Source organism: Podarcis pityusensis (assembly GCF_964106645.2).
Source record: "Podarcis pityusensis genome assembly, chromosome: 1".
Taxonomy (NCBI): Eukaryota; Metazoa; Chordata; class Lepidosauria; order Squamata; family Lacertidae; genus Podarcis; species Podarcis pityusensis.
Window position 1 is genome coordinate 66,174,112 of NC_138028.1, and position 23,548 is coordinate 66,197,659.

At 42.1% G+C, this 23,548-nt stretch overlaps 1 protein-coding gene across 1 annotated transcript; it reads right to left on the bottom strand.

The window, feature by feature from the left end:
* Positions 1 to 10,162: 10,162 nt before the first annotated feature.
* Positions 10,163 to 14,784, bottom strand: LOC308471798 (uncharacterized protein C11orf91 homolog). The gene is made up of 2 exons (XM_080996086.1): positions 14,332 to 14,784; positions 10,163 to 10,418 (listed from the first exon to the last, which is right to left on the bottom strand). The coding sequence occupies exons 1-2, from the start codon at positions 14,750 to 14,752 to the stop codon at positions 10,333 to 10,335; spliced, it is 507 nt and encodes a 168-aa protein (XP_080852212.1). The 5' UTR covers positions 14,753 to 14,784; the 3' UTR covers positions 10,163 to 10,332.
* Positions 14,785 to 23,548: the final 8,764 nt, after the last annotated feature.

The following is a 23,548-nucleotide window of genomic DNA, read 5'->3' on the forward strand; positions in this document are numbered from 1 at the left end:
CAGAATTTTTAAGCAAACACATTAAATATGAAAAATATATTTCCAAGTGTGGAACTTAACTGTCATGATATATAATAAGTCCTTGCCAAAGGTCCTAGTAATCGCAGAACCTTTTGGTGTCATTGTTTTCTTGTTATTTCAATAAATTGCATATAAATAAAATTGTATTTTTGTAATCATATGTAAATAAATAGTGTATATTTATAGAAATGATCAACCTACAAAAGAAAATAATCATAAATTACCAGCAAAAATAATTTTAAAATCAACTGAGTGATATATACATAGGCTAGTGAGACAACTGTATTGAAGAACCAAAGAAACTTAGTCACCCATAAGATTAAGTCTAATAAAAATGATCTTTTAATCTATCAGCCAATCAAAACTAATTGTATCATTGCAATACATTCACATCATGTGTATTCAATTGTTGTTTGTTCCAAAAATGTAGTCAACAGTGGGTATTAAAAATAGGGCAACTGAATCCTGATTAATGTAGGTGAATTTCTGACATCACTGTTCCATCTACTTGAAGGAAGGACAACTGAATCCTGATTAATGTAGGTGAATTTCTGACACACAGGCTTGATGGTATGTTCCTCTGGTGCTACTAACACCCTAGGACTTTTCTGCTTTAGCCTCCCTCTCCAGGGAGTGGGTGAGGCGGGCAGCATGAGGTAAGAAGGAACATAGTCCCAGATTGAGGACTGCTTGTTGGGAATTTAATATCAACTATTTAATATTTCAGTTAAACAGAACTAAACACCTCTGTAGTGGATTCTTAATTTTATTTTGAAAATAGCTCAATTTAGTACTAATCAAATCCTACATTAGGTTTTGAATCATACTAATAATTTCAGTTTTACTTAGTTGAGAATGTAAATTTATTTGTTTGAAAACATACTTTAAACTAACCAAATTAGAAGGCTTGGAGGAGTATTACATTTTAGAATCTTGAATATCAGCCATGCAAGGTGCTTAAGTATAAATTCCTTCAGGGTTTTAAGCCCTTTGGCCTCTTGTCCATAAATTTAATTTCATTCCTGAGGCCTCTGCAAGACAGAGATCGAAAAGTGGATTATGTGGTAACTTTTTGAAGTTATTATTTAAAAGAAACCTGCTATTCACTTAAATAGTCCTAATCCAGTATGGAGCTATATTTACCTAAGTCAATGGGACACATAATTTTGCACTGGTTTCTGGCTAATATATTTTGTCATAGAGAAATACTAATGAATCCTAATTCATTCAAACAATACATTTTTAAAAATTGTATCATTTACAATTTAATTATCTAAGTAAGTATTTTATAAATCTGCCCTCTGTGCATACTTCGTAGATACAGTTGTCATAATATCCTTATTCAATAAGCAATTCATTTTGTTGGTAACATGTTTGTGTAATTTGTAGAAGTTGCAAGAAGGATAATTGTTTCAAGACTAAAGGGGACATTGCTGGAAAGAGGATACTCTTAACATACGATATCTATGAGCACGATGCAATCATGGAGTCAAAATATGGTGTATAAATAATTTGATATATATTAAACGTTTTGTATGGCAATAGTTGCAACACAGTTTTTCAATTAGAGATCATCCCCGTGCAAAGACATTCATATTGCAAGCATAGGCAGCTGCATGTAATACTGTAGAAAACCTTTGAAAGCATATTTTTCCTTGGGATGTTTTTGAAAATGACTTTTGCTAACCACTAAATGCTTTTACATGCAACTTTATTTACTTCAAAATGACTGAATATATTGTTTAAGCAAGATAAGCGTACACAAAACCCCCCTAACTTTATCTGCGCAATAACTGTTAATGATAGGTGTCTAAAGGTTGTGAGCTTTATTGGTTGAAAATTGCTGCATGGCTAAGGGTAGATATATTGACATATTTGAACTAGTGATCTTATAAGAACTCAGACAGCAATATATGGATTCCATGCATACTAGAGACATGCTTGTCAGTCAATATAAGTCAGCTACCACTTGAATGGTGCTTCATGTTTGTAACACAAATTCATCTTGGACTCTAAGGCTGCGTACACATTGCCATTTATTCTGGCTCCAGTGCACTCCCATTGCTGGTGTTTGAAGCCATGGACACGTGACTTTAGCCACAATCCACATCTATCCTGGAGTTTGGAAGTGCTGCTTGGTGCATTTCCCCTGAAACCAGCTTCTGTCCGATTTAAAAACATAAGCTGCATTAAACATTGGCAGGGATGGGGGACGACAAGGTTGAACCTCATAATTGCCCTAGGGCTGAGCAGGAGTCCTCTAGTGTCACTCTCTGAAAATGGCCCTGCAGGTAGGAGTGGAACCCCTGCATGACTGTGCCTCCAACTCCAAATCCTCAGTTTATTTTATTGATTAAACTTGTATACCTTCCTTCACTCGCAGTTCTCAGGGCGGTTCACAACTTAAAAGTACAATATAAAAGCACAAAATACACGATGAAAACAAGAACAAAAAACCCACAAAGCAATACCCCCACCATAAACACATTTGAAAGGGATATAAGATAATAACCAGGCAAAGGCCTGGTTGAAGAGGAACGGTTTTTGCCTGGCGCCTAAATGAATAATGAAGGCACCAGATGGACCTCCTTGAGGAGAGCATTCCACAGAGAAGCCACTGCAGAAAAGCCCTGTTCTGTTTTGCCACCCTCCAGACCTCTCATAGAAGAAGCACATGAAGAAGGGTCTTCGATTATGATCTCAGGGTCTGGGTACGTTCATATGGAGAGAGGCAGTTCTGAGTTGCTCTAGGAGGATGCCATGTTTGATGATACTGAATGTCACCGTGAGAGAGTAAACAAGGCCACGTTCTCCAGCTCCAATTCTCTCTCATTATGAAGTTCATCAAGGTGACAGAAGCCATTTCAGTGCTGAAACAGGTTTGAGGTGGGTTGCGCTAATCTGCTTCCTCCATTCATGCATAGTCAATACTCATTGAATGCCTTGCTTAAGAAGGGGATATTTGAGATTTAGGACCCCTATTAATTTTTAATCCCAGCTGAACCAAACACACTTCCTTCATAGCAGGCCACCAATTTCCAGCATTCCATTCACAGCTAGATGAGTTGGTAATATACAATCTTTAGGAGTTAAGGTTCTCTCTGCTAGCACTGGAATGGAGAAATGACTGAAGAGGTGCCCAATTTTGCCAAGGACTGGTGGGCCACTCGCTATGCCTTGGCAGCCCAGATCTGCCAACCCTTTAGACAATTTCAGCAATGGACAACCTCAGGCTTGTGGGATCATTCCACCAACTGGAAATAGGTACAAAATGGTGGCTTATGGGGCAAAACCAGCTACCGACTGCACGCGGTGATTCTGGGATAACTTAAATAAGTACAAATCTACATCTGAGTTACTGCAGACCAGGGTTAGACAGCTACACAAAGATCTGGTTGAAGGCAATTAATTTAATACTAATACTTTGCAGATGTAGAATATTGAAGCCTGGAGAGCAGTGATTAGTACAGCATGGAGACAATTGTACTTGCAGTTTTAAGAAACAGCAAATTATAACAGAATTTATAAAGTTCCATTTTATAGCTGGGGAACAGTGATGCCCAAAGATGAGGTACATCAGGGTGCTGCATCAGACTACAGATTTTTGTTGCTGCTCTTGTTGAGCAGATGGGAATCAGAAATCCTTGCTGACATCTTGAACAGTCGATATACCCCGATTCTTTCCCCAATCCACTCTTTGGGGTGTTTATAGGCTTAAGTGTCTCTCCAGAATTTCTTTTTTACCAGCTGGGCAAGATCTCCTCAGCACTGCTGGCACACCCAGGTTTACCTCAGGACTGCTGGTTGATTCTTCACATGCCGTTCACTTTCATAGGAATCTCAGCAGCTCTTGGGTCTCTTTGGCTGCCCACAGCATCACCTGGTCCGTTCAGCAAACACCCACATAAAACCATATTCTGTATAAATCCTCAGTCTCCAATTTTACCTCAGGCAGCAGCATGCAGTCATTGTATTTCCCCCTCACAGTCCCCTTTGCAGGAAATAACGCTTTGTCATTTTACAGCCTTACAATACTTTCAAATATGACATATCCAGGGCTATACACCCGTGTGTGTGTGTGTGTGTGTGTGTGTGTGTCCTTTCTTTATGAAGTTGTATATGCATACTTTCTGATGGCAGTCACTAGGCCCTCTGAACCTATAAAGACTCTTCTGGCTATTGGACACTCAGGGTCAGTACATGGGAACCTTTTCAGAATCTCAAAGCTACAGAGAACCAAATGCGTTTTTCAGAGTTTTAACTCTCTCTCTCTCTCCCCCCCCCCTGTGTTTCAGCATCTCTGATAGGCTCTTGCAGAAAATAATTTTGAGCCTTGCAACATAACAAATAGAAATATATGCATCATGCAGAAGTATTATACATTTATTCTGGTTCCGCTCCCTTGCCTGGGTACAATCAAATAACATTCCTTTTCTGAACAGAACGCCATACCTACTGAAGTGTACTTAAGGCAGCACAATGAAATCACATACATTTATTATGGAACTACTGCAACATCATGGTAATACTAATAAATCCTTAAGTGCACTTTACTCTGCTCTGAACTTTTTCTGAACTGGAGGATACATAGCCTGGTCTCCAGGATCCCACTATTATTATTTCAGACTTACTTTTAGGCTTGCTTCTCCAAGAGTGCATATAGATAGCTTTTCAAAAAGAATTCAAGCACATTCCCCCCCCCTCCTTCAGAACATATTGGGAATTTAGAAGAGATTCCACAATGGATTGTGTCATTGGTCTTCCTCTACCCCACTTCTGTTGGGTGGGCTGTTGTCCTTTCTTTTAATCCTTCAAAGAGCTGTTTGTAACGATCATTAATTTCAATCACCAAACCAACCAGAATCCATTTAAATGCTGCAAAACTGCTTTTGCGGGGAGGAGTTCATAAGCTCACAAGCACTGGTTAATCTGCCCTAGGCACACGCTTTCACTTATGTAGAAGTGAATTCATAATTTCGTTAAAATTCACAGCATGCTCTAGCTGACATAGGTGAATGTATTCCAAAGGAGACAGGGTAAAATTAAGCACACACCAGTTTTTCCTGTCACTATGGAGAGTGAAAGAACAGCTGCACTTGTTTAACTCTTAAGTTCAGATGGGGAACCTCTGATCCTCCAGATACCTTTGAGCTCCAACTCCTGTCATCCCCAAACAGCATGGCCACTGGGAATGATGGGAGTTGTGGTCCAGTAATATCTGGAGGGCCACTGGTTCCTCATCACTTTTAAACCTTTTGGTTGTAATATATTTATTATTCTCAAATAAATCAGTGTTATTTCCCCTTTAAATGAAGAGTTAAAGTCACAAGGAAACAGAAGTTCAGTTTATCACATGTACTTTCTTAGTGTGAACAGAGGTAGTGTCAAACTTAAAGGTTTTTTTTTTATAAACTTGACAATCCATACTTCCATTTAAACACACACACACGGGTTTATGTTTGGTTTTAGGTTTCATTTAACATGAGTAGGATCACTAGAACAAACTGATTAGGAAGCTAACATATTTCTCTTGTAACAAAATAAACCTCAAACACTTCCTTGTCTCTAAATGGTTTCTGTATCTAACTGTTCCCATCACTGAGAAGCCAAAACAGTGTTGGATTTCTGAAGTGGAAGAATTTGATGCATTCTGGGGAGGGAGGACATGAATATCACTGTAGACACTCTGTGCCGGAGGCTATTGTATCTCCACTCAGAGATGTCTGCCAGGGTGATACACTGTAGAGATTTATTTTTTTAAAAAAAGACTGAATGGTTAAGAATCCTGAAATGAAAGCATGCAGAATGTTGCTATTAAAAAAAAAAAAAGTCTACAAGCTCAATCTTTCTCTAAATGGTGTTTCTCTGATTACACTTTAGATAGATGGGTCAATTTAGAAGAATGCATTCCAGGATGAGGATAAATTGTACCTGACAATTACACTCTGACAAGCATAATTGAAAAATGTGGGATAGGAATTGGTGCCCTTGTCCCCGGTTGTTATGTGAAATTTTCTCTCTAAAGTAGGGACGGGCAAGAAAGCCTGGGATGTTCATCTGGGGAATCTCATCAGGCCGCTAGTATATTTTCTGTTCCTTGTTTTCCTCTGTATTATGCAACCCTGACTATGCAAGACCTGGCAAAGGGCTCTTCCTTCCTTCACCCCGGTGGGTATTAATATTTACATTAGGCACGCACCCTTGTTATGCTGCTTTAGGTATCATGTAGGAGAATGCTATCAGTGGCTGCAATGTGTGTCTTCTCCCTCCATTGTCAGAGGCACTATTCCTTTGAATACCACTTGCTACGAATCACAGGTAGAAAGAGTGTTGTTGTACTCAGGTCCTGCTTGCAGCCTTCCCATAATAATCTGCTTGGCTACTGTGAAAACAGGGTGCCCTGGGCCTGATTCAGCAGGGCACTTCAGCTCTTACGCTAAACACCTTCTAAAAAGAAAAGAAAAATATGTTTCAACAGCCCTACCTAGACACACAATTTAGTATGGTGTATTTGGATTTTAAATTTTACTTATTTTCCTTCTTGACAATTGTTTTATATCACTTTACAGTGCCTGGAGATTCTTCCTGGTTAGGTGGTTTATAATTTTTTCTAAGTGAATAATATAGACATATGCTTGAGGTGCAGCTCCCTGAACATAGGCCTCTACTGTGCTCTTTAACTCTCTTCATTTTCCCAGTGAAGGCAGCAATTAAGGCAACAATGAAGCCCTGCCATTTTCATAGTGGAGACTGCCAACCATTTTCTCCCATGCAAGCTGAGCCACAGACAACGGGTGCTTTAAATGCCTCCCTGTGCCTCCTTGTTGTTAACAACAACAACAACAACGGGCTTTGTCCGAGTTGCTCAGTTACTCCTACCCTGCTATGTTTTGGAATGAGTGGTTTAACTGGATTATAAGAAAGGTGTGTCTGCAGGGCTCTGTCCAGAAGCTCTGAGCTTCATATTAGGGAACAGAGAATATCTGTGTCTTCTTGTTTCACATGAGAACCAGTCAGTAGGAACTAATTTTGCTGGCCTTCTGGTCACTGCTCTTCTTATGTCCTTATGTGAGGCATCTGGTGATCTCTCTCTCTCTCTCTCTCTCTCTCTTTCTCCGTGTGTGTGTGTGTGTTTCAGCAACCCTATCCAGACACACAATTCTAATCCTGTATACTTGTTTGGCTCTCATTAAAAACCTTTGACTCCATTAGAAACAGTGGAGTAGCCATTGCTTCTTCATGTCAGAATCCTAGCCTCCGTTCCAGAACCTCACTCCACTAATGGCTGGTGTGGTGGAGATGATGCCACTCTCTTAACTCCCGAGTTTCTGCAGCTAATGTGGGCAGGGTGGTGGCAAGGGTTAGAGGTGCCTGGATCCACCAGTGAGAGTGCTGGATTGACTCTGTTAGTGAGTCTCCACAGCTCTGACCTTGCCCCTGTCCTTGCCCCACCCACATAAATTGCAGCAATGCAGCTGCCAGGAGGGTAGCTCTGCCCTGCCACACCTGATGGTCCTGGTCAAGGATGCAAAATTTCATATGCTGAGCACCTGAGGAATGTAGGAAGCTGCCTTCTATCAGCTCAGACTATTTGCCTGCCTAGCCCAGTATTGTGTGCTATCCCAGTGTTGCCCCATCTGCACTACACATTTAAAGTGGCATCATACCACTTATAATACAAAAAGTTATAGCTTCCCCTAGAGAATTCTAGGAACTGTAGTTTCTTAAGGCTGCTGAGAGTTGCTAGAACACCCCATTCCCCTCAGATAGCTACAATTCCCAGAATTTTCTGGGAATAGGGGTTGATTGTTAACCACTCGGGGAATTGTAGCTCTCCAAGGGGAAGGGGGGGGGGCTTATAACAACTCTCAGCACGTTTAACTTTACAGCATTCTTTGGGGGAAGCTATAACTGTTTAAAGTGGTATGACACTGTTTTACATGTGTAGTGCAGATGAGGCCCAACATCTTCAGCAGAGAGATCTTTCCCCGCCAAAGGTTGGTGTTTAGGATGTTTGTCCTGAGCAGGGCAAGTTATTGGGGAGGAGATGGAAGGAAGAAATGTTCTATATCGTTGTCCTGTAATGCCTCCCCTCCCTTTGGCAAGTAGTTTTTTAACAACAAAATCCACAGTTGGGCAATACATTTTATGAGGACCAACTGAAATTTCACAAAATATTGGCAAGCTCTTGAGTCATGCAGAATTCTTCACCAGATACAAAGTAGGGGATGGGGAGAAGAGGTAAAATTAAAAAATATATATAATAATAAAATAAAAATAAAGACTAGTCAAAAATTAGTCCAGATGTTGCAAGCCATAAGGCCACCTTCTAGACACAATTCCAAGATGAAAACAGCAGGGTGAAAAACCCTCTGGTACGTGATGCAGCTGTTGGGTTACATCCTGTCGTGCAGATCCTCAGGCATGTTAAAACTATTTTCAGTGGCATCTCTGCAGCTGATCAATCCTAAAGTGTCAGATTACAGCTGTTTGGCAGATTGTTTTGTTGCCAGTGAAAGAGGTGATGTGGAATATAAGATGTTGATTTGAAATGTTTCATAAATGGAGGAAAGGTTAGAACAGGCCATCTCTCCTGGTTAAAAAGTATTGTAAATTTTTCCAAATGTATAAATATTGTTGCATACTGCCATCTAGTGGATAAAGCACATCTTTAAAAATGAGAATTCTCCATGGCCCCATCGGCACCACCCAAAATCTCACTTCCAACCCTGCCTGTTCCTGCATTTTGGGGTGAGGGTTCCCTCATCTGCTCACATTTCAGATGTCCTGTAGCAAAACCCAACTTTTCTCCCAACCCAAAAGTTTTTCTGATATGCTTTCCCCTGAACATGTCTTTGGCACAACACTACGCCTGCCTTGTATTGTTATTTCCCCTGCTTTTTACTCCCCATAAGCAGGTCACATTTCCCTCACTCCTGCGTGCCTCAGCTTCTTCCTGCTTCCTCTGTTGTTCATTTCTGGCACCCCTCCTTGTGCTGTGGAACTCTTTTACCTGGGGAGAAGTCCCTTTGCAGTGAATAGGGCTTACTTCTGAGGAGGAGGCAGCACATGCACCATCTCTGCCAGATCACTCACTCCCCTCCCCACAACCAATTGCATTGAAATTATGTGTTTTTTGTTTATTATTGCTATTATTGGTGCATTTCTTCTCAAAAGAGCTCACTTCTCCTCTTCATTAATACCCTCACAACAATCCTGTGAGGTAGGTTAGGCTGAGAGACAATGACTGGCCCAAAGTCACCCAGTCGGCTTAACAGCCAAGTGGGGATTAGAACACTGATCTCCCACGTCCAAGTCTAGCACTCTAACCACTACTCCACACCGGCTCTCCAAAGAAGATTTGATTACAGTGGAGAGGATATATAAGACAGGAGGAACTGGAGCCTTTTCTTTTATACGTAGGACTGCACTGCATACCGTTGAGGTGGGTGTCAGGGGCAGGTCAGCCATAACTCACAAGGTGCCAGTGAAATTAACTCTTTATTCAAAGAAACAAAACAGCTCAGGCCTAGTGAGCACAGCAACTCTTCCCAGTAGGTCTTGCCCCAATGCAGCAGTTGTGAGGACTGAAGGTCCCTGCCTTCCTACAGCTCTCTAAATCTCCTCTTCTTCAGGTCCTTCCCAAGGAACCTGAGACTTCTCCACCATTACTGTCTTCATTACTACCACCCTCTTCATACCTCTTTGGGTTCTAGGAAACCAGCAGAGGAGGGGAGCTGGTTGCAGCAGGAGGGGGAGACTCCCTGGCTTCTTCAGTAGCCTGCCTGAGCTCTGCCTCTTGTCCCCCCCCCCCCAATTCTGCCTCTGATTCTGGGCTGCTCTCTGCCACAGCCTCTTCCTGCTCACTGAACCTTGTTACCTCTTCAGCTTCAGGCATCTCCTCCTCCTCCCAGTCTTCTCCCTCTGACCACTCCTTGTTGTCCCACCATCAGTCCCCTGAGCTCTGAGCCTTCTTCCCTTGGGGGTTCCCCAGCAGGTGCCTCCCACCATTCCTCTGCATCCAGCCAGTCCATGACACTGTCATGAATGGCGCAGTCAGAGATCTGAAACAAACAGGATGTTGGTGTTGATGCCAGTAGTACACATTCAGTTATCTGTTGAAAAACTGCAAACTTGAAACTTTGTATTTGAAATGTATATTAGTATTGGGGAAATGTACAAAATGCTAATTGAAGAATAAGTTGGAAATTTCCACATCGGCAGTGTAGGATTAAAAAGGAAGAGTCATTAGAAGCATGCATAATACAAATGAGTCCATTAGAAGAAGGTGAGGCTAGACGTAAATAGCCCTCATGATGCCGGCAAATGTTTCTTCAGAGTCAGTCCTGTCATCACATCTTGCGTCTTTTCATCTTTCAGTGCCTTCAGAAGCTTATCTAGAAACAGGGATGGAACATGACACATGTTAGTCATCAACCACAAATGCAAATGCACAGTCCTTTGAGAAAAGAATGTAAAATCCAAGCACACGACTCCTGATTAATACTGACCTTTGATGTAGTGATATTAAAGTACAACCTTCATGGCCTAGTAGGGATTTGGACCTGGATCTCACGGATCCTAGTCCAGCACTTTATTTACTCTAAAGTAAATATATATATATAAGAATGTATGGGAATATCATATATTACATTTTTGCGTGTGTGTGTGCGCACGCGCGCGCGCGCACACACACACACACACTTTTTACGTATCTTTGTTGTTCTTTTTTCTCCCCCCTCACCTTTCCTTCTTTTTCCCTGTATCCCTTTATTTCTTTTAATTGAAATCACTTCAATAAAATATAACTATTACTAAAAAATAAATAGTCATTATCAGCGGTGCAGCCAGGTAATTTAAGACCCTGGACTTAATGATCTTAAGGTCTCTCCTACTCTGAGATTTCGGTGTGCATTATTTCACTTAAAGAAATGCAAACCATCCAGCAGTGATGGAACTGGGTACATTGGCACCCTGTGTGAGTGCAAAATTTGCCCTCCCCCCATCCTGCATCCTTGAGCTACCTTCTCAAAGGTGGTTAAGGAGATGCCCGGCTTTGGGAAGGAGGCACAAGGCTCTGACAGGGTCCTAGAGCCCACCTACTTACTTTCCAAAGCTGGGAAACTAGGCTTTGGGTAGGAGGACTTTAGGACCCTGTCAGAGCCCTCACACCTCCTTCCCAAAGCCCAGCGCCTTTCTTACTTGGCTTTGAGACAGCTTCACCTCAGCTCAATGTCCAGTGTGTGCACTGATCACACAGCCCTAAATCTGCCCCTGCATCTTGTGATCCCCACAACCACTGCCTCCACAGATAAATACACAGAGTAACCTGATCCTATGCATGTTTATTGCTATATTCCATACAGTGTGCACTCCTTATTTATACAAGTATTGGCTCCATTCAAGAGATTTTATAATGCTTTTTTCTGTTCTACCTTATACCAGTATCCACTGAAAGTCATTATCTATCTTCATATTAATTAGTACAGGACATTTGCTGTTTCAAAGTCTTTACAGTCCCTATTTCATTCTTTTGTGTAAGACCCTTGGTGGATAGACTACATTTTCACACATTTACCAGGCCGAGAAACTGTGTCTTAGACTAAAATGTTAAAGGATACCCACCAAGTCTTGTAATAAGGATCAATGATATACTTCCAAAACTGGGGCAAAGTGTTTGACTGGCTTCATGCTAATATTGCCTCAAATTCTCTCCATTTCTGAGATCCCAGTAAATGTATTTTTTTTAAATGCATTTTATATATCTTTGTACATCGATTATACAATTGTCATCATTTAACTTACACTCTTCAACTTCCACACACATCCCTCTGTGGGGGTCTTATTTAGTTCTTATTAAGCTGCATTTCCTTAATTACCACTCCTCTTCTGCTTATTTTTAACTGCTGCTCATATATCTAACCCCACTTGGTTTATCTGATTGTTATATTTCTTTGCCAAAGTATTCCCACTCTTCTTTTATATCTGACTCATCCTGATTTCTTATCTTTGCAGTTAACATTGCTAGCTCAGCATATTCTATTAGTTTATTCTGCCATTCTACTTTTGTGGGACTATTTTTGTCCTTCCACCTTTGAGCACAAATTACAGTGGTGCCTCGCAAGACGAAAAGAATCCGTTCCGCGAGTCTCTTCGTCTTGCGGGTTTTTTCGTCTTGCGAAGCAAGCCCATTAGCAGTTTAGCGGATTAGTGCTACAGGGCTTAGCAGGCTTAGTGGATCAGCTGATAAGCGGCTTAAGGATCAGCTGATAAGCGGCTTAACGATAAGCTGATAAGCGGCTTAACGATCAGCTGATAAGCGGCTTAGCATCAGCTGTTAAGCGGCTTAGCCATCAGCTGATAAGCGGTTTAGCGGCTTGGGAAAAAGGGAAAAAGGAAAAAAAACCTGCAGGAACTCGCAAGACATTTTCGTCTTGCGAAGCAAGCACATAGGAAATTCGTTTTGCGAAGCACCTCCAAAACGGAAAACCCTTTCGTTTAGCGGGTTTTCCGTCTTGCGAGGCATTCGTCTTGCGGGGCACCACTGTATTCTGGCCACTATTATTGCATAAAGGAAAAGACTAAGTACTTTCTTGGGTATTTCCCCCCTACTATATTTAGTAAGTACATCTCTGGTTTCTTGGGAAATGAGATCCTTAACATCTTTTTTAGTTCTGAGTATATCATCTCCCTTTGACCAAACTGTGGGAGGCAGTGGAAGACAGGAGTGCCTGGCGTGCTCTGGTCCATGGGGTCACGAAGAGTCGGACACGACTAAACGACCAAACAACAACATATCATCTCCCAATACTCTTTGGCTTTCTTACAACTCCACCACATGTGTATAAATGTCCCTTCAATCTATTCACATTGAGATCCCAGTAAATGTCAAACAGGGCCAACACTTCCCCCACCCACCAGATCAATTACCAGCCTTCTAGCCTTTAACAAAGTTAAAATAATAATAAACACATACATTTCAATGGCCATTGGTAGAGAGACTCCACAAATGGAATGCACTCATTGTCTTTTCTTAACGTTCTATGTTATTTCTTAAAGGGAGACACAAACTGTTTGTTTTTTAAAAATGGATTGCTTTCTTCTTCCTGCCCTCTTTTGTTCTGACTGAGTCCTCTCTCTTTTTTAAATAAAAACTGGGGCTAAATAAAGAAGAGGAAATAGGTGCTCCACTTCTGACTGGGGGATGCTTCCAGATCATTTATTTGTACCCAAGGTGTCTCAAAATGGTTTGCAAAATAAAAATAGAAATAACAAGAAACATTAAAACTAAATATATATGTAAATAGCAGCAATGAAACAAGACTTAAAGTGCCCATCCATATCTATTTATCCAGACACAGACACACAAGGGGCTGTTCCCTGCTTGCATCACTCACCAAGCCCATCTACTCCCACCTCCATCCACACCCTTGACCAACGCCACCCCTCCCTCCTGCTCTCCCCTCAGATTTCACTAAACCTCTACAGCTTACCTGGGTTGCTTGCTTGCCACAACAAACCACCCACATCTTAATGTTAAAGCCTTTAAGACTATTTCTTGTGCAAGACCTCCAGGTTGGTATCTGAAATGGTCGTCAATATTTCTGGGGTGAGCCTATTGCTCATTTGCACAAATATCTGGAAGAGGTTCTAAAATATTTTCTCAGATTAGCAAACCGGACTTTTACAAAATGAAAATCAGTTTTGAAACTGCTACAATCTTTTGGCCAAAACACTTGGATGATGCATTAGAAAGTTTGAACGTTTCTCAGGGCATTTAAATGTGTTATTAGAATAACAATAAGAAATTTCAGGTCATTTAATTGCATCCATAGAATGTGTCTGTGTAGAGAGTGACTTGGTATATATTTTTATCAATGGGTCTTTCAAGTTCTGCTGTAGTTTGGACCAATTTGGAATATCTCTTTACTCATTTATTATAGAATGTTAAGGGTGAGGTGGGTGGAATGGAGAAACCCTGTTTGTCACTTCAAAAAAACAACAACTTCAGATTAACAAGCTTAAGTACTCTTAGGAAAAGAACAAATAAGTGACTTTATCTAAGCTTATTGTGTGGGGGGGACCTAAGAAAGAAAAGGGTGTATAATAGTTCAAAATCTGGATGGATTGCAGGGGTAAGATGTCATGTTCAATGTCCCCAAATCTTTCATGTGTATTACATTTAAGACATTGGGCTGGATGGTTAGGGTACATGTCTGGATCATTATGGTACAAGACCAAGAGAGCCTCAGGGATATTTGGTAGGGTTGTACAAAGAGGCTTTGGGATCTCAGCCTTTGGATTACTCACATTGCTGTGGGTCTGAGCCATCCCCAGTGAGTGCCAGCAGCTCCAGTTCCTTCAGGCGGATGCCAAGCTCACAAATCTCTCCATCTGGCTGTTGCTGCTGATGCGCCCCACTTCCACGCTGGGGTGTGCTGTCAGCAGCAGGACAGAAGAAGCGCAATGGCTCATAGGGGATGGGGGCCAGACCAGCTGGCCAGGGGGGTGGGCAGCAGCGCTCATTGGCGGGTGGGAGGAGTCCAAGCCCAGGTGGAGGTCTCTGAGGCCCAGCTGACCCTGTTTCCCCTCCTCGCAGTGGCACAAAGAGCTTCCTCCAAAGGCTGCAATCAGCAAGGGTGGTACTCTGTGTGGTTCGGTCATAGAGGGAGGGGAAGTATAGAGGGGGTGGTGGCCGAGGGGGTGGAGGAGGCTGTTGCTGGTGGCTCATGAGGCTCCTCCTGATGGCTCTGCATCTACTGCCGCCACCATAGAAACAGTGGAATCTGGAAGATTCATGGGTTTTTTTGTGTTCTAAATAGATTAATCCTATACAAGTTGTGCCTGTCACTTTAAGGAAACAGAAAGTAGACCTTAGAAGGAAATGGCTGGAGAGTTACAAAACTGGAACCTGGTTTTAATGAACTAGAAGAGAGGTAGGAATGGGTAAATCTGTCAGTTTCAGTTTCACTCAGGTTCTCATTTTTCCAGTCTTAAGTCCAGTGCTCTACATTTCCAAAGCAGCTTGTGAATTTTTTTAAGTATTCATGAAAAATTATCAGCATTTGAAGTGTGAATTATTTCCCTGAATATACCCAAGCTTGTACACAATTTACACATTTTTGCACAGCAATTTTGCCTGATATAATGCATTTCGTATGCTATTTTCACTGATATATGCATTTTTATGCACACCTTACAGTAGCATATATATTCTTGCACACATTACTTGGCTGGAGAACTGCATTGCAAAATTCAGAGAAGTGCAAATTTCGCAGGATGGCTGTGTTTGGGTTCTCATATTGTTTCAAAAAGTGTGAATTAGGTGGATTTGCCTTGAAATGTGAACTGAATTGAATTCCCCCTCCATTCCTAACCAGGAATGCAGAACCTGTCTAGCAGAGAGAGAGAGCGAGCTATAAAGTAGGCACCCCCAAACTTGGCCCTCCAGATGTTTTGGGACTACAACTCCCATCATCCCTAGTTAACAGGACCAGTGGTCAGGGATGATGGGAATTGTAGTTTCAAAACATCTGGAGGGCCGAGTTTGCCTGTGCCTGCTATAAAGGGAATGGGCTTAACATTTCATGAAGTAAACAACTGTATAATCTTTAAATCATAACCAAGCCAATTTACTGTGCTCTGCTAATTTATTTACTCTTTATTCTGCAGCAGAGGGTGGGTGCTATATCAGCCTTTTCCCTTCTACAGTGGGAGTTAGTTCCAAAATCTGCCTGCAGGACTTTGGGCTTGCTCAAACAGGTGCTTCAGGCTGGAAGGGGCTGCCTCCATGCTTCAATTTAGGCCTGGTACCTGACCAGTTTTATTTGTTCTGTTGGAAGCAGCAACTGCCATCTTGCACCCTTTCCATTTTTGTTGTTGTTGTAACCAGCTCATGGCAATTTTATGCTTTCTGAATTTTCTAAAATGAATGCTTGCAAAGACATACTGCTGTTTCCAAAATTCAATCTGGCTGTTGAAGGACAGAACTTTCAGAAACAACCCCCAGAGTAGTCAGTCAATCCCTCTAACCAGGGAAGTCTGCAAATTTGTAGCTCTGTGAGCAGAATATGGATCGCCTAGCAACGCTCAGCCCCTTTAGCAAACTACACCTTCCCAGGATTCACTGCAGGAAGCCATGGCTGTTTAAAGTGGTATGACACTGCTTTAAATATATAGTGCAGCTAGGGCCTGATACTTGGGCACTTTACAACCCAAAGGTTGGTGACAGTATAGTGACTAACAGAAAATCATTTGCTTTTCTGCACAATAGACACACCAGTTCAGTTTGGTCCTCCTCATAGTGTTTCACACTCTCTACAAGGCCTCTCACAACATCTCCATGACTTTTACTTTATGCAGAGCTCAAATTTGACTTTCAATATTAATTGCTCAAAAGGCTGCGGTTGTGGTTGGAAACTGAAAAGCAATCTAGGCGAAGTTCTGTCTGTGACATCAGCCTGCACATACTCAATTCAACTCATGGCGCTGTAGCTAGAAGCGGACATATGGCCAGATAGAAACTATGGCTACAGTAGTCTCAAATGTCATGCCTTCTTTACCAATAAAAAATGGCCCGTCTCCTCCCATTTCTTGGCAGGAAAGTATAAACAGTTGAGTACAGCACTGATAGTTCTATTACTTACAGTAAACAATAAACATACTGAGATATTTTATTAGATATGCCCTTCTTGCCCTCAAAGCAGGCATTCCCACATAAAAATGGGGAAACACTGGATAATAGCAATGAGTGAAAATACCTACACTTCTAAATATATATGGCTATAAAGAGGATTCTTGCCTCAAAAGCTATTAATGTACAAGTTTCATGGGCACAAAAAATAGTTTAAGAGCTAGTAGGTGGAAAAGCAAAACAATCCAAACATTTTGCAGCATGCTTTTCTTTTATAACAACTTGGGATGTCCAGCTCTAAGAATTATGTTTCTCAAGATGAGTTTCTCCTTTCCTTAATACTCCCAAGAAATAAAGCCAAGCAATTTTCTTCATTTAGGATGACTGGTTCTTTCAATTTTATTCTATTTCCCAGAAGGTGATGAACCTATTGCTGTCATTTCTTTTCTTTCCCCACTCTTCACTTGAGAGATTCTGGGGTAAAGCTGGGCAGGTTAGTGGCTAGATTATGTGATGGTGGGTGTTTGCAGCATACAATAGTTTACTATTTCTACTTTGTTCTTAGTTTTGTAAAATGTTACTGGTCCTGTGCTATCACCATACAAGTGATACAAAACTACAAGCAAACCAATAGTTGCTACAACTTCTATTAGTGGGTACAATAGTAAGCATTTATTCAATACTTTAGGGGGTATGGAAGGAGCCTGAGATTAAGAAAACTGTTTGTCTGGTTGTGTATTTTTTTGCGATTGCCTTATTGATCTATTTTGTTAGCCAATTTGAGCCATTTGAGTTTTGAACAAGAAGCTGGGATGCATGTATTCTTAAGAAAATTAGCCAAGTTACCCCATTATAGTCTTACGTATCTAAAAATGCCAGCTTTCAGCATCCTGGAACACTCTTGAATGGCCAAGAAAGAAACTGACCACTCAGGGAGCAGAGAGTAGCTTTAGCTCTCGTTTTTGTTATCTCCACTAAAATTTTATAATACTAACACTTCTATGTGGATTTCAAACATTTCTTTTACACGGCAGTACCTGTTGAGCGACGGAACTGCAGCTTTCTTTATTGATATGGTTGCACTAAATTTTAAATGGCAAGAAAGAACTGCAGACTGAGATACTGCCCCAAATTTCATTATACCTCCTCTTCCAGTGATTTTTCCAAGTTTAACAGGGTTGCAAAAATATTTTTTTCCTGGAAACAATAAAAACAGAAAGAAATGCTAGACATCCACTAGAAACCACTAAAATTCCAGAAATGGCTTTTATGTTATGTGAAAGAGATGATCAGGTAATGAAACATCAAAATAATGTGCTGTCTGAATGCAGCCAGAAGGAGATGCATTGGCTAAAATTATTGGGGTTGGGGTGTGGGACTATGGATTAAATTAACCCATAACTTTCCTTTCCATTGACCTGGGAATACTTTAAGTGTGGGGACCAAAGTTGCTCTTCACCCTAACACTGTCAGGAATCCTACAGCAGGGTGCATCATGTTTTTTATTCAAAACATGCAGATGTACACATCATGCCATCCAAGTGGTCCTCACCATAGACAAGGCCTCCTCCCATACACACTCCACACACAACAACAATGGGCATTTTACCAATGTTGCAACTGCAAACAAAGCTTTTACTCCAAAAACAAAGTACTTTGTATGATGCTGTACTGGATTATTCAGAATAGTGCTGCAGGTCTGATTTTCACCCAGCAGAGGGAATCAAACACCTATACTCTGGAAAATAAGTGTGTGTTTATTACACTTTCCCCCCCTACAAAGACATGCATGATAGGGACATGATATAATGTTGATCTTGACCTCAAGCACTGCTTGTATTATCATGCTGTTTTCCCCCAAGGAGATCGGGGGGGGGGGGGATATATGAAATAGAGCAGCAACCTTTAAGCAGTAGACTGATAAATAAAAAATTCAGTTAGTTAATCCGTGGTGGCAAATTTTAATTAGTGGACCCATGGGTTAAATCATAATTGCTTTTGTTTTGAGGCTGTGGAGATAATTCTCTCTTTAGGTTTTTATACTGTTTAATTGACTACTCAGGAGTGGTGATGGTGGAAGAGAAGCAATTTGAGCATAACCAGTGAAGAATACAGAAGCTGGTTTTTCTGTAGCTGGGAAGAAAGAGGAGCCTTTTTTAGGATACTCTAAGGATATGCTGGTAGGCATGAGGTCCTGGAAGCCAAATTCAGGTTGGAAGATAGGATGCTGAAAGCCAGGACCTGCTACTGGTCCCATGTGCAAGGCCAGCTAGAGTGGCACAGCTTTTTAGTTTCAATGCGTAAGTAAGGCAATAGTGTCGGGAGGAGTGGTTCGGATTTGTTAGGCACTGGGGTATATTCTGGGGACCTGTACAAAAGGGACAGGTTCCACTTGAACCAGGATGAAACCGGACTGTTGGCACATAAAATCAAAAAGGTAACTGATGTGGGTGGGGGAACCGACAGGAGTTGAGGAGGCTCCAGTTCAGAATGAATCTCCCTCCTGGTGAACATGTTTTGGGTTTCCTGTTCCTTCCCATATAAACTGCAACAGGATTTTTCATCTTGTCTGCTGGGAGATGGACAAGCTCCCTACACAGGAACAACGTTCTCATATTCTGGACAGAGTTATATGAATGTTTGGCTTGTCACCAAGCCTGAGCTGGTACAGGAGGTCACAAGCTTCAGGGGCAAGATTAGAGCAAGAGACCATGAGCAGCCAGGCAGCGGCGTAGCGTGGGTTGTCAGCACCCGGGGCAAGGCAAGTAATTTGCACCCCCTAACCCGGGGCAAGGCAAGTAATTTGCGCCCCCTAACCCCTAACCTGCCGCCGCTGCCAGCTTCTTCTTGCTGCTGCCTGGTCTGGTCTGGTCTGGTTCTCTCCCGCGCTCAGCGCTGCGCTGGGCGGCTGCTGCACTGTCCCTCCCCCAGATAGTCCCTCGCTCTCTCTCCGCACCGCACGCCTGGCACCCACCCCCTCCACAGTGGGCGGCGACCCAGCGGCTCGGATCGGATTCGCACAGCCAGCACTGCAGTGAGAGAGAGTGAGTGAGCCAGGTAGGGGCAGAGAGCTGCGAGTGCGAGTGCGCCCCCCCAGATGTTGCGCCCGGTGCAGCCGGCCCCCCCTGCACCCCCACGCTACGCCACTGCAGCCAGGGAGTTGTCCAGCATGAACCAAGTCAGAAGTGCCAGAGACTGGCAGAGGAACTGTTCAGCCAAATTCAAGTAGAGGTAGCCCTGCAATGCTAGGTTAGAAGCTTCCCTATGGAGCTGTTGCACCATCACTGAGCAGTTAGGAACTGAAGGTTTTGTAGGTAGCACTGGATCATCTCAAGGCCCTGAGACAGAGCACACGCTATGCTTTTGTCTCGTCCCAAATAGACCTGATGCAGGGAAACTGTTTTAGCAATTGATCCCTCTCCTTAGGGAACTCCGGGAATTGCAGTTCTGTGAGAGGAATAGGGATCACCTAACAACAACACCCTTTACAAACTACAGGATTATTCTGAGGAAGCTGTGGCTGTTTAAAGTGGTAAGAAAATACTCTAAATGTATAGTGCAGATGGAGTCTAACGTTATGCTTTTGAACTTAGCCTCAACTGTGGCAAAGATCTTTTAGTGGAGGGATGGTAGCTCTGTAGGCGAACGTGTGCACCGAGCGCAGAAGGTTCCCAGCACCTTCACCTCCAAAAAGAGACTTCTGCTGGAAAAATGCTGCCAGTCAGAGTAGACAACACTGGACAAATAATGTGACTTGTACAGTCAGAGGAGAAAAACACACATACAATGTGACATATTTTGTGTTTCTTTAATGGCTAAGCTTTCTGATGAAGGTTCCAAACAAGGTTCAATCGGCCAAGGTGACGCCAGCAGAGGAACCCTCAGAAAAAGGAGTATAGAAATGATAAGGCTGTCAGTAAGATGATGATAAGAGAGCCAGTGTGGTGTAGTGGTTAAGAGCGTTAGTCTCGTAATCTGGGGAACCGGGTTCGCGTCTCCGCTCCTCCACCTGCAGCTGCTGGGTGACCTTGGGCTTGTCACACTTCTTTGAAGTCTCTCAGCCTCACTCACCTCACAGAGTGTTTGTTGTGGGGGAGGAAGGGAAAGGAGAATGTTAGCCGCTTTGAGACTCCTTCGGGTATTGATAAAGTGGGATATCAAATCCAAACTCTTCTCTTCTTCTTCTTCAATGGCTACTAACACCCTCTATGTTCTCCCTCTACTATTGGACGCAGGGTGCTTCTGGATTCCAGTTGCTAGGAAACCATGGGTGGGGAGAGTGCTTTTGCACTCACTCATGTCCTACTTGTGGTCTCCCCATAGGTATCTGGTTGGCCACATTGAGAACAGGATGGTAGGTTAGATGGACCATTGGCCTGATCCAGATCTTCTTATGCACTTAGAAGTTTAACTGCTGGGTTGTAAGAATGTCTGGGATATGTGAGTGAGGTGCAGTCTGTCTGTCTGTCACTGACTGACTGACTGACTGACTGACTGACTGACTCACTCACTCACTCACTCACTCACTCCTGTGTGTTTGTTCACCAGAGGAACATTATTAGTTGCATTAGGTATGTGGCATGTTACACCTCTGTTCTTTTGGCATTTTATGCATTTTGAAGCTTTTTAAACTGTTTTATCCTTACTCTTTCAGTAAACATTTAATAGTATCCTGAAGCCTCATGCATCACTCTCTGAATAATCTCACCTGCTTATGTTTATATCTCTGATCAATGTCTATAAAATATCTAGCTTCTATAACGTTTTGCAGTTAATTAGAAATTAATGTGCAAAGGGCTCCATCGAACAGATTTGCACAGGAGCGCATAAATCCTACTTGTATGAAGTGGAGTGTCTAATCTCCCTGTTTTTATTTTAAATGCCAGCAAGATAAATGAAGCCCTCATATATCACTCTGTTATGAGGCAGTTTTTTTGTCAGCTACCTCTGTTTTTAGCAGGCATCTAGCATAAAACATGTTTCTTTAATCACACACTGTAGAGTGGCAGTTCCTACCAACCTGAAATCGAAGGGTCCAATCAATGAGGTTGGAAAGAAGCCTGTTAGATGTATTGCCATTGGGAAACAAATTGCTGCCTCCTTTTGTTGCAATATACCTGCTAGGTGATATTTTATCGTCTGGGTTTTTACTCTGGAGGCAACGTTCTGGTGTGACAACCCAGCAGGATGTGTGTGTTTGGGCAAGCTGCAAGTAAGAACAGGGCAGGGCAAAGCTTTTCAGCAGTTTTCATTTTAGTCATAGGTCCTAACTGTGTTAGAGGATATGTACATTTGAATCAGAACATCTGAAATGTTCATAGTCTGGGATCAGACGTATCATGTCAGACTTCATTAGAGGAGGGAAAGAGACTTCCATGGAAGAAAGACTCACATCAAGGTTCAAGACCTTCATTCCTGGATGCTAAAGCAGAGGCAGATTTAGGGCAGAACAACCAATTCCACCACACTTTTCGCCAAGCCAAGGGGGCGCCACAGGAAGTTGCAACTATGACGTAGTGAATTGAGCAGAATAGAAAGTGTGTGTGTGTGGGGGGGGGGTATTTTGACCTCGTACAGGATGCCACTGAAATCTGAAAGACCAAAGTCCGCCACGTCTAAAGAACAAATGGCAAACAAAGAAAATCAGAAATTGCTCTATCTTTAAAATATTGGTTGTGTTTCCTTTTTCACACATCACAAAAACCCAAGGTGTAGGTACACCTGAGAAATAATACACTGTGGCCTGAAATGTGGGGAACCACAAATAATGATACTTACGGAAAGGATAATTCCAGAGAAAGAACGAGCCTGCTCCAGTATTTGATATTTTTCACACACACATATATCCCCTTCTTGGATAAAAATCAACATGGCAATTGCCAAAGAATATATTCTAGGTCCTTTGGTACTCACCTTGTTACAGCAAATGAGATTTTCTCCACTATGGCTCAGAATGACCAAGTACCAAGCAAGTGTCAATAGCAGATGATATTGAACATGAGAGCTTTAGACTACAAGTGTGCCCATGCGCATGTGAACTTGTATTCTACATAGTTCAGCTCTGAGGATCTGCTTCATGCTCTCCATGGACATTTTAAACAAAGAACTGCTCGCACACACAAAAAAGAAGGTTCACTTTCATTATGAAGGGGCTTACAATGAATAATCCACACAGACATGTTGTTATGCCCTTTCTACAAGGAAATATTGTAATGAAGTTAATTGTGGTTTCCATGGAAAGAATCTCCCACAGAGCGGCACTAACACTGCAATAGCTTCATTGCTAGATATTTAGTGAGCTTCCTTTGAGCTGATTGTGTGGTTGTAAAATTACAGCCCCGGTGAGTCTAAACAATTAACTAATAAGCATTCAAAGAGACAATGTATGCATGTATGTGTGTGAGAGTATTTTGGGAAGTTAATGTTTAGATGATATGGCAGGCAAGTCAATCAAAGCTAGGAAATGCTGTTGCTAATAGTGTTAAGAGTTATTTTTTGAGAAAGTGATGGGCCATAGCATCTCCATACCCCTTCCCTGGTTCTCTTCTCCACTGGTGGAATTTAGGCCACATCTGCACCCGTTGTTGAATGGAGTATCATAGCACTTTAACGGCCAGGCTTTCCCTAAAGAAACCTGGGAACTGTAGTGTATTAAGGCTGCTGAGTTGTTCAAAGATCTCCATTTTCCTGACAGAGCTACAATTCCCAGAGTTCATTAGGAAGAGGGACTGATTACTAAACCACTCTGGGAATTGTTCCTCTGTGAGGAAATGCGCTCCTCAAACCAACTTAACAAGCTGCACTTCCCAAAATTATTTGGGGAGAGCCAAGACTATTAAATTGATATAATCGTGCTTTAAAAAGATGATGTGGACATGGCCTTAATTGTAAAAA

Excerpts from the sequence above, each read along its gene's own strand:
- LOC308471798 (XM_080996086.1), bottom strand. The coding sequence starts at position 14,752 with ATGAGCCACCAGCAACAGCCTCCTCCACCCCCTCGGCCACCACCCCCT. Across the intron at positions 10,419-14,331 it reads TGGCTCAGACCCACAGCAAT|ATAAGCTTCTGAAGGCACTG; the intron begins GTGAGTAATCCA and ends CCCTGTTTCTAG.